The 12,220-nt window shown below is 39.7% G+C and overlaps 1 protein-coding gene across 1 annotated transcript; it reads right to left on the minus strand.

The window, feature by feature from the left end:
- Positions 1–2,704: 2,704 nt before the first annotated feature.
- On the minus strand, positions 2,705–12,010 carry guca1b (guanylate cyclase activator 1B). The gene is made up of 4 exons (XM_048553244.2): positions 11,397–12,010; positions 10,433–10,582; positions 10,230–10,344; positions 2,705–4,962 (listed from the first exon to the last, which is right to left on the minus strand). The coding sequence occupies exons 1-4, from the start codon at positions 11,592–11,594 to the stop codon at positions 4,835–4,837; spliced, it is 591 nt and encodes a 196-aa protein (XP_048409201.1). The 5' UTR covers positions 11,595–12,010; the 3' UTR covers positions 2,705–4,834.
- Between the last annotated feature and the right edge of the window lie 210 nt (positions 12,011–12,220).

Consider the following 12,220-nt stretch of genomic DNA (forward strand, 5'->3'; position numbering starts at 1 on the left):
GGCTGAGGGCAAGGCAAGGCAATGTAATGCCGAGATGCTATGAGCATCCAAGTAGGTTCAAGGTGATTAAGCACAATGAAAGCAAATGGAGAGCCTAGAAATGCAGCCTGATCCAGTCCACAAGCCATGTGTGTATGCCCAGGGACCTAGCAGCAGCTATGATATACTGTTACATTGTTATCTTATATTACTATGATAGTTGCAAGTGCAGCCCGAGGCCCAGCATTAACTACAGAAGCATTAGGTAATTGGATTGGAGATGTAGCATGGAGGTTCTTGCAGGCTGGCAAATGTGAGATGCCACTGCCCATGAGGTGTGTTACCAGTGCCCATGGAGGGTGTCCTGAGATGTTGATACGTGCTTTCTAACGGGAAAGTTGATCAGAACAATTTGCCAGGTGCTCGCTCTGGTTTCCTTATTAAGTTTTCCTGACATCGAACTTGTTTGGTGAATTTGGCAAGATGAGAATCTGAGTATCAGTGAAACAATTGTGATTTTAACAAGGTATTTAATAGGCATCAATCCCTGTCACTGCTTAGAGAAAATCTAGTCACGCCACTTGTTTAAAGTATTAAGGATGGAGTAAGACAATCTCAAGGTCAAGGTGGGCATCACCAACATTGTCACCCAATTCTGCCACTCATCTCACTATCAGCCACTCAGATCCCTATAAAATTCTGCCCCAATGCTTTTTATTTTGAGAAGAATGTCTTGTGTTCATGACCTCTGATATTGAACCCAAACACCTTCTCTATGTTTACTGTTGTTTTCTGCATAAGGTTTTCACCATTTTCTCTTGAAGCAAAATGGAAATTCTTCTTTTCCTCAAACTCTGAGGTCTGCAGTCTACATTTCATAACCTGTACTATATAATGTTCTGCATAAGAAATAGAATGTGTTTTCCAGCCTTTACATTTGAAGATTTCAAGGAACAGATCTGATATTTTAATTAAAGAAGAATACATCCCTTCACTCTTTTCATTCAGGTGGGAAGATTATAGTAGTGAATTAATGTAAAAGACAGGGTTGAAGTTGCAGCAAAACAATTTATTCTGACTATTTTGAGGTCTGCTCACAGGAAGGAAGGCCAAAAGCAAAGCTATTTCAGAGTTACTTGAAGAAGGGACTTCTTTATTTAATACTGGATATGTTATTTTTGACTTTAATTTAGGGTTACTTTCAATAAGATGCAACAAAGTGGACTGATGAACAAATATCAACTTCAAAACTGGAAGAAATGAAAAATCAATTGGGCACATGCGTTACACAGATATACAATGTAATTTAGAAAATCCCATGTTGGTCTTTATCTCAGTAAAATTCACAAGTGAGAAGTATTGCTTCAGTGAGACAAAGCATTGGACAGACCCCATTTGGAAAACAATAATCAATTTTAATCACTCCACCTCAGGAAAAAAATATTATCTTTGGAAGGAATACAGGCAATTCACCATTACACTAAAGGTCTTGAGGATGAAATCATGAGGTCAGATTGTGTAACTTTGGCTTGAGTTGAGGTTTTAAGGTGGTTAAAAAGATCGCACAAGGTAGATAAAGAAATTATCTCCTCTGGTGGCATGATCCAATACAAGACAATGCAGAATTTTGCAGCTAGGCCATTTGGGAGTAAAATCAGAAAACATATTTTCACACAAATGCCTAACAGTTATTGAGGGCTTGCTTTCCAAAGAGAGCATGGACTGCTCTGTTGATCAAAATACTCAAAACAGAGACTAATACATTTTTAATCAGGTAAGGATATCAAGGGATCTGGTACAAAATTATGGGTGGCATGCTTGGTGGGTGTTCAGTGTTGACTCAATGGGCTAAAGGGCCTGCTTCCGAATTGTAGGATTTCTATGAAAAGAGTGTACATGGAGTTAAGATCCAGATCGTATGATTTAGCTGAATGGTGAAATAGAACAAGGAGCTGAATGTCCTTCAGCAGATGGTCTAGACTCTAACATTTCCTTGTTTTAGAGGTAAATGTAAGGTGTTGCATTCCAAATGCAATTTGATTGATCGAACTACCAGATTTAAAGCAAAACACACTTTATTCATCCACTATAGTTAAAGTACACCAAAAGAAAGAAAGAATTGGAATAACTTAACTCTATTGAAAGCTGTGACCAAATAATAGATATAGTGACTATTACTAATTAATTGTTCCAATATTGTAACATCCCATAAATACACCCTTGGAAAAAGGCAAATTCAGAACATGGATAGTTTCACATGCAACTCCTGTAGCAGGCAGAGAACCCGCAGCTTTTAGCTGTAACTGAGAAAGGGAAAGAGTAGCTTTCAATTCTTATAGACCCGAACAGCAATTGCTGAAAGTGAAACCTAAAATCCCTGGTTCTGTGGGAGTTTGACTACACCAATTCAGGCTGCTTCTATTGTTCCAACTTACAAAAAAAATCCAAGGCTGCACAAGTTGTTTATCTTCTCATAGACTGTTCCACACCTGTCCCCCAATCTCTTTTGAAAAGAAATCAGGACAAAACACACCTCATAAAGCCACAGCATTGTTAAACTCATCAATTGGACAAGCATATGGACGTGCATGGAATAGTGTAGGTTAGATAGGCTTCAGATCGGTATGACAGGTTGGCACAACAGCGAGGGCCGAAGGGCCTGTACTGTGCTGCCGTAATGTTCTATGAATTGTAAATTTTAATCTACTAATGAAAATAAAGCTAATTCATTGGTATAAAGTGTATTATTTATTTATTCTGTAAACAAATGTACATTTTTATTCATAAAACCGTCACAACTCCAACCGGGTTAATACTGTGGAATTACAGTTGCAATTGTAGTAATTGCTTATGAGGGGTGAAGGAAGATAGCAATTTAGTTGCCCCACCATTCATATTGATTCATGGAAAATAGGTTGAGATTAACATATCTTTCCATCCGAAATCATAAGTAAAACATTAAGACCTTTTTCCTATAACTCCTGATGTTCTTACTGATCAAGGATCTATCTCAGCTGTAAATATACAGAAGGACTCCCTCCCACAGCCCTGTGCAGCAAGGATCAAGACTCAAAAGCCTCAGATAGAAGAAATTCTTCATGTCATTCTTAAATTGGCACACCTTACCCTGAGACTATGCCCTCTGGTTTAAACTTTCCCATAACAGTAAACATTCTCTTAGCATTTACCCTGTCAAGCTCCTTAAAAATCTGACATGTTTCAATAAGATCACCTCTCATTCTTCTAAACTCCAGTGAGTAGAGTTCCAACCAGTTTAGCCTTTGCTTATAAGACAATCCCTCCACACCACGGATCATCCTAGTGAACCTTCGATGAACTGCCTCCGATGAAGTGAAGTCTTTCCTTAAATAAGGGGACCGAAACTGTTCACAGTACTCCAAATGCAGGCTCACCAACACTTTGGACAGTTGCAAATAAGACTTCCCCACTCTTATACTCCAACCCTGTTGCTTCACAGTGCCAGGGACCCAGATTTATTTCCAGCTTTGTCTATGTGGAGTTTGAATGTTTTCTCTGTTTCTACGTGGGTTTCTGTCAGGTGCTCCAGTTTCGTCCCACACAGTCTAAAGATGTGCATGTTAGGTGGGTTGGCCATGCTAAATTGCCCTTGGGCATGGGCAGGCAAGGTGGTTTGGACATGGTAAATGCAGGCATATGGGATAGAATGGTCACTGCTCTTCAGAGGGTCAATGCAGAATAATGGACTCTTCTGCACTGAATGGATTCTATCACCTGCTGTACCTGCGTGCTAGCTTTCTATGTTTTGTGCACAGGTGCCTTCAAGTCCATTTGTGTTCCACGTTTTGCCACACTTTGATCCTTCCTCTCTCCAGTTTTGCTAGTATGTGGCATGGGATCAAGAGATTGCTACTCTTGAGGACATCCTCTCTGCACTTAACCCATCAAACTCCTTCAGAATGCAACACGGTGGCTGTGTTTGCCTCTCAGTGCCAAGGACCTGGGTTGAATTCCAGCCTTGGGTGACTGTCTGTGTGGAGTTTTCACATTCTGTCCGTGTCTGCGTCGGTTTCCTTTGGGTGCTCCAGTTTCCTTCAATAGTCCAAAACTGTGCAGGTTAGGTGGCTTGGCCATGCTAAATTGCTCATAGTGTCCAGTGATGTGCACAGTAGGTGGAATTAGTCATGGGAAATGCAGGGTTATAGGGCAAGGGATGTGAGTCAGGTTGGGATGCTCTTTTGAGCATTGGTGTGGACTCAATATGCCAAGTGCTTCCACACTGTAGGGATTCTATGAAAGAATCCTGTATGTTTCAATGAGCTCACCTCTCATTCTAAACTCCAGTCATTAGAGTCACAATCTGTTTTACATTAATTGATTAGAAGCCTATTTCTTTTTAACTGTTCTATTGTCCTGGTTAAATATTTTTCAAGTTGGAAGATACTGCTAAAATTAAAAATTCAAATAAAATTGACCAATTAGTATGGTACGAAGACAATCAAGAGTTAATCAGACACAGGTCTGATGACTGTCCTTAAATGTGACAGAGTTAGAGGGAACTGTGTCTTGTGGCACAGTGGTAATATCCCTACCTTCAGCCTAGAAGATTCAAGTTCAAGTCCCATTTGATCTCGAGTTGTATCTGAGAAGGCTAAATATAACATCTAGTCAAGGAACCAAATGCTTCTAAAAAGGCCACATATCTGACAGATGCAGAATTAAATTCTAACTTTCTTAGGCTTGTCACAAATATTCTATGGGGAAAGGTTATGGTACAATTTTTCAAAGTGAAGTAGGTATAAGGAAGTAATGTTATATCACTGCCTGTGCCCTTTCTCCCCTGCATTTACTTATTTACACGTACATTGATACATGTTTAAAATAAAGCGCTTTTGCGTCTCTGATCAGTCATCCAGCTGCTTGGATTCATATCCATTTGCAACATTTTCATCACCCACTTGTCTCTCCGTGCTCCATCAATAAACTCATCCAAGGAAAGGTGACCTGCAAACAGAGAAAGCAGCAGTGAAGCTACAAACAATACCAGATAACACAAGGGACATCAAAATGGTACAAATATTATTTTCCTGTTGATTATGAGTTATCACAATTATCTTTTTTTTAAAGTGTGTGATCACTCCTTATTTGGGCACGTATATTTTTCAGAATCCTACTGAAAACTCAAACAACCCTGCAGCCCAATGGTATCAATGTGGACTTCACCCGCTTCAAAATCTCCCCCTCCCCCACTGATTCCCAAAACCAGCCCAGTTCGTCCCCTCCCCCCACTGCACCACACAACCAGCCCAGCTCTTCCCCTCCACCCACTGCATCCCAAAACCAGTCCAGCCTGTCTCTGCCTGCCTAGCCTGTTCTTCCTCTCACCCATCCCTTCCTCCCACCCCAAGCCACACCTCCATCTCCTTGACCTGTCCGTCTTCCCTGGACTGACCTATCCCCTCCCCACCTATACTCTCCTCTTCACCTATCTTCTTTTCTCTCCATCTTCGGTCCACCTCCCCCTTGCTCCCTATTTATTCCGGAACCCTCACAAGCTTTTGTGCTCCTGAGATGCTGCTGGGCCTGCTGTGTTCATCCAGCCTCACATTTTATTATCTTGGAAACTCAAAAGACGCCCCTGTCACGTCCTGCAGCCTGACTGCAAGTTGCGTATGTCTATCACTAGATGGAGCTTCAAAGCCTTCAGTTCAACAGATCTTGGGGATTTTCACAGTTGACTTTTATTTCCCAAAAGCAAGTTAGTTTTAATATTTATTTTTTCTTTTAAATAAACTTTAAAATTACTTTTTTATTCAAATTTAGTTGTTGCCATCTAGAAGCCTCCGTTCCCTGCTAACATTTAAAATACATCCCACCTTTTACCTCCTTTAGCCAGCCTCCTCCCTCCCCATACCAGTACCAAGGGATTCAAGGCGTCGCTCTTCATGTCTATGTTCTTAACTGTGTAACATTCTTGACCTAACTGTTTTGGAGACATTCTCACTTTCCCCCACCTAATACCAACCATCCTGTGTGAGGGCCATATTTATGTATAACCAAAGGCAGCACAGTGGTTAGCACTGCTACCTCACAGCGCTGGGGCCCAGGTTCAATTCCACTCTTGGGTGACTGTCTATGCAGAGTTCACAAATTCTCCCTGTATCTTTGTGGGTTTCCTCCCACAGTCTAAAGATGTGCAGGCTAGGTGAATTGGCCATGCTAAATTGCCTATCGTGTCTCTTCAGAGGGTCAGTGTGAACTTGATGGGCTGAATGGTCTGCTTGCACATTGTAGGGATTCTCCATTACTACTGTAATTGTTAGTGATTTTAATATTTTAGTGGTGATCCCTGTGTTTTGAGGGCAATAAATCAACATTTTATTTTACAGTGATGGCTACTTTCTGAACTAAGTTTCTCTGAGAGGGTTTTTACAGTAAATGATTATACAATCAAGTTGCCTGGGAGATAAACAATATGATAAAAAAGGCTCAACAAGAAGTGAATTATAAGGCTAAGCTAAGTCATTAAATCAACTAGTTTTTTTAGGTTTTAATTTGTAACTTTGGAACAAGCTGAATAAATAAAACATTCCTTTCATGCAGCATTCAAGTGAAACTCTCTGTGCTGACCAAAAGGGGGCAGAAAGTTTGATAATTGACTCCGCTAACAATCAGCTCAACTTTTGGGATAGAGAAAGTTTTAGATTCAAGAATTCTGAGGGAAAGAATATTGCATCACAATACTAAACAACCACAAAACCACAATTATCTTCCTTTGTGCCAGTTACAACTCCAATCAGTGGAGAGTTTTTCCCTGATTCCTTTTGAGTCCAGTTTTGTGAAACTCTTCGATGTCATACTTGGTCAAATGTTACCTTGATGTTTTTGACCATGTTTTAATCAAAGCTGAAATGAGGTCAGGAGCCAAGTGACCTGGGAGCTAAACCAAGTGTCAGTGAGCTGGTTACTGCCGAGCAAGTGCCACTTTGTAACACTGTGAATGCCCCTTCCAGCACCTTGGCAGATGACCGAAAGCAGATTGAGTGGGTGGTAACTGGCCAAGTTGGAATGGTCCTACATTACCAAGTTGGAGTGGTTCTACAATATTATACTGGTACCTGTCCAGCAATGTGGAAAATTGTCTAGCTAGCTGGACAATTTTCCACATTGCTGGACAGGTACCAGTGTAATATTGTACTGGAACAGCTTGGTTCAAGGTGTGGCAAGTTTTGGAGTAAAAGATTTCAGGCCTGTTGTAGGAATGGTGACAGGGCCTGTGGTTTTTGCAAAAGTCAGTCTCTTCAACCATTTCTTGATATTATGGTGGAGTTACCAAATTAGCTGAATATCGGCATGTGTTATTTTGGATGTCACAAGAGAAGGCCAAGATGGATCATCGACTCAGCAATTCTCACACAGGATGGGTGCAAGTTCTTCCACTTTGTCTTTTGCAAAGATATGTCTCGCTGCTCCATCACAGAATGGGGACATTTGTGGTGCCTCCTCTTCCAGTGAGTTGTTTAATTCTCCACTGCCCTTTCATAGCTTGATGTAGCAGGACTGCAAAATACCAGTCTGATTCATTAGTGTGGGTGTACCTTTCTCTGTCACTTGCATTCTGCTCCCACTGCTTGGCAATACAAGTAGCCTTGTGTTGCTGACACTGCATTTTGAAGTCTGTCTGGTGCTGCTCCTGACATGCCATTCTACACGCCTCGTTGAATCAGCTTTGGGTTATTGGTAATGGTGAAGTGGAGGAAGTGCTGTCTCACAAAGTTACAGATAGTGGTTGAATGACAGGGATAGCAGCAGGAGGCTTGGCCAGCAACAGTGGCGAGTAAGAGGGTCACACGATGGGTGCACATGGTAAGTGGGATGCCCAGCTAGTGGGAGAACCTGCTCCAAAATTTTGACAATCGTGTCACCTATTTTATGTTGTGCCCACTGCACAACAATGCTAAATGTGACCGACAACATTAAAACGATCTGCAATGGGGCAACGTAAAGTGAAGACTGACTGAATATGAATCATTTTAAACAATGGATGACAAATGTAACCTGTTTGGGTGGAAAGTGTTGATTTCGCATCTATGGTTCCCAAAACTTCCCAATGAAGTTGTTTATTATAATTTCTGCGTCTATGTTATTTGACTTGCTAGAGATTGATTGTTAACAATTTGAATGAATATCATTGTACGTTAAGATTACCTGCACAGAAGAAGCTGAACTAAAGAGTGGAACATGCTAGAATCTATTATTAAAGAGGTAGGAACCCAACACTTTAGAATTACAATGTAATCCTGTTGGGAAAGAAAAATTCTGTTTGACAAACCTGTTAGAGTTTTGTTTTCAGGTTGTAACTAGCAAGATTGATGACAGGAACTAGTGGAAGGAGCACAGTTTGATTTTTCAGAAGGCATTCAGTAAGATGCATTCCAAAAGGTTGTCATCCAGATTAGGGCCTAAGTAACTGGAGGTGAAATACTGGCTTGGTTTGAGGACTGATTGACAGACAGAAAATAGACAGTAGAATTAAATTGATCAGTTTCAAGATGTAACTTGTGTTTGGACCTGAGTTATTTACAATTTATATCAATGAGTTTTACGAGAGGTTTGTTTGTGCGCCTTTCATTTATTCATTTATGGGCTACAGGCATTTCTGGCAAGGCCACAGTTTGTTGCCTGACACTAACCGCTGTCAAACTGAGTAGCTTGGTAGGCCATGTCAAACACAGTTAAGTGTCATTCACAATGCTTCAGATCCGGAGTCACATGTAGGTCAAATGAAGTAAGGATGACCGGTTTCCTTCCTTGAAGGACATAGGTGAGCCAGATGGGTTCTTTTGTATAAAAACTGATGATTGTTTCACAGTCACCATTATTGATACCACATTCTATATTTCCATTAACTAAAATTAATTTGTACCAGCTGCCATTTGAACATACTTCTCCAGAGTATTAACCTGGGATTCAAGTTCAATGCCATTACTACCACACCACTACTAATGTATACAGGTTTATTGATGATATAATGCTACGTGAGAAAGCATGCTGATAGACAATACAGAGAGACAACACAGAGGCATAGATTTGTTCTGTAATTAGGCATGATTGCAAGTACGAACTTAATCACTTTGGTAAGAAAAATGGAAAAGGAACTTTTTAAAAGTGTGAATTTAGTACATGCTGATTGGGGTCAGTATGATTTGGAGTCCATGCATGATACAAAAATTTAGCATGCAGGTACAGCGAGCAATTAGGAAGGTGAATGGATTATTTCTTGTTGCAAGAGATTTGCAGTTTATGAATTAGGAAGACATGCTGCAATTATGTAGAGCTTTGGAAAGTCCACACCTGCAGTACCATATATAGTTTTGATTCTTTTAATAAAGGAAGTTTGCAACAAGCATATCTAATCATGGGTGGCAATGACCTGGTAGCATTATTGCTAGACGATTAATCCAAAGACCCAGGTAATGTTCTGGAACCTGAGCTTGAATTCTGCAGTGGCACATGGTGAAATCTGAATTTAATTTAAGAATCTAATGTTAACCATTAAACTTTCATTGACAGGAAAGCCCATCTGATTCTCTAGTAACCTTCAGAGGAGGAAACTGCTGTCCATAAATGATCTGGCTTCCAACGCCAGAACAATATTATTGGATCCCAGCAACAGATGCTGGCCACATCCCATGCACTGTAATTAAAAAAAAAAATGATGATAGTATGACAGCCTTTAGAAGAGTGTGAAGCAAAATTTCACACAGTTGATTCCTAGAATAAGCATGCCATCCAATGAGCAGAAACCAAATAGAAAAGATACATATTCTATTCATTTCATTGAAACATATAATTTATTTTGGAATGCAGGCTGATATTACAGGCTCAATTTCCTTAGCTGGAGAGGTCAGAACTGGAGAAGTTATAGCCTCAAGACAAAAACCAGCTATTTATCATTTAGTTAAGGAAAAATTCATTCAGTCAGATAGTAGTGAAACTCATAAATTTTGTGGATGCTCAGCCGATGATGTCTAAATTATTGAGCACTGAGTGAAGCAAGAGATATAGGGATAGAACAGGAAAGCAGGTCTGATGCAGTTCAGACATGATTTAGTTGAATGGCTTACTCCTGGCTTTTATTATGATATTCTAATGTAGATAGGCCCAAGTCTTCACTTGGCTAAACATCCCAGCCAGTCCAGATCAACCTAGCAGTGGCCAGGCAGTAGTTAATGTGTTAATGTCAGTGACAGAAACCTGGCAAATCTTACCGTCACCATTTTCATCCACTAACTGAAATATTCTGTCCACAACTTCTTCTGGAGTTAAGAGTACAGATTCTTCTTCTGATTCTTGATGGCAAGCCTTCTTTAATCTATAAATGGACTATACAAAAACAGCAAATGTCAGAATTCCAGAAAAAAGAACATGCCAATTCATAAAAAGAAACAAAAAAAATAAGGTAGCCACAGACCTCCACAATCTCCAACAGTTCTGTTTTATCAATGCATCCGTTTCCATCTTTGTCATAAACTTTGAAAGTCCATTTTAATTTGTGCTCCAGGTTGCCTCTTAAAACCAAATTGAGTGCCGCAACATATTCCAAAAAATCAATAGTGTTGTCCTAAAAGAAATGAAGCTGGTGTCCATTACTGTTTGATAAATGTACAATGTATCCTGTTTCATACATTGCTTCCTTTACAACTGACTAGTTTTATACAAGAAGTAGCAAGAATTTCCACCACAGAGTGGAATACAGGTTACCCTGGTGAGGAAAATTATTAATTTATTTGTCCATTACCCAACAGATAGGTTCCTTTTACATAAATCAAAATGTAAATTGATTCTCAATTTCATTCTCTTCTTGCAGATGTCTTTGCTTTTAGTTTTTTTATACCTTTTCCATCATAATAGCTACTTTATGTAGAAAAAATGAATTTTGTGTCAAATTCACTGTGGCAGGCAATTCATTCAGAAACTCACTCAATATTCTACCCTCATGAGTAAATGAATAGCCATTAATTGGCAGTGTTGTAGTTGGCACACTTAAAAGTGCTCTGTCAATATTCTGGAGGTGCTTATCTATTCCCCTTGACACCCCAACACCTGTTTCCAGCTGATTCAACTAAAAACTAGGAAACATTATTTAAATAAAAATGATACATTTGAAAAGCAAAGTCACTAGTCCCATTAAACTCATTGTTTTAACTTCTTTGCATTTACAGTTTAAACATCCACACAATGGAATAAACAGGATGGACTAAATGTCTTTCTTCTGTGCTGTAAACATTCTATGATTTTAAAAACAAACAAGATCTTGATTTGATTTACCAATATTGAGCAAGTTTAAATAACGCATTTGTCATTACTCAAACTTTTCAACTTGGTTTAGTTGGGAATAAAGGACTCTAGGCAAACACAAGCAGACTCACACTCACCCCATTTTTATCAAATGCCCGAAACATGTTTTCGATATATTCAGCTGCTTCTTCATTGTCTAAAACTCCAAAAAAACGCTTAAATTCATGAAAGAAAAGTGTTCCACTGGGACATTCAGTCACAAACTTCTTGTACAAGTCTTGGAGCTCAGCAACACCAATTTCCCCTTTATTTTCATTACTCAAAGCCTGCCCCATAGCTGCAGAATTGGGATATCGTGTCTGGCGAGAACCTCAACAGAAGTGACCAGTCTCCCTGGGCGATAAGCCTCAGATTGCAGTCACCTTAGCAGAAAGTGAATAACCTTCTTGAAGTCCAATCTTCTGTCCTCAATCAACCCACAGGAGCTGCTTTTTCTTTGTTTTTGATGAATCCCCTGATTAACAATGATAATCTGAATTCTCTTCTCCACGATCACTTCAACTCTCAGAAAGTGGAATTGACCAATTTTCCAGAGATAAAACTTTAATCAAACCTCACATCAATACTGACTTGGTTATCCAAAGTATAGGCAGCTTCCTGAAAAATATCACACTTCGTTAGAAACTGGCTGGGACATCTGCTTTTGCCCTGCCTCCTCTTATCACTACTCCAGCATTGTAAGATTATTAGAGACAAAAGCTATTTTTGTTACTAACATGCGATCTCAGATCTAGCTTCAAGCAGGGCAATACCTACTTAATGAGCACTAAGTTTATTATGAGCTTTCCAATGAGCTCTCTCTGACATTTAGTGTCCTTCATTCACCTTAAAGACAAAACCAATGCCTGCCCAACATATTTACTGGGACTTTCTCAGGTGCATGCCAATTATAAGATCCAAC

The sequence above is a fragment of the Stegostoma tigrinum genome, chromosome 21 (genome assembly GCF_030684315.1).
Source record: "Stegostoma tigrinum isolate sSteTig4 chromosome 21, sSteTig4.hap1, whole genome shotgun sequence".
Lineage (NCBI taxonomy): Eukaryota > Metazoa > Chordata > Chondrichthyes > Orectolobiformes > Stegostomatidae > Stegostoma > Stegostoma tigrinum.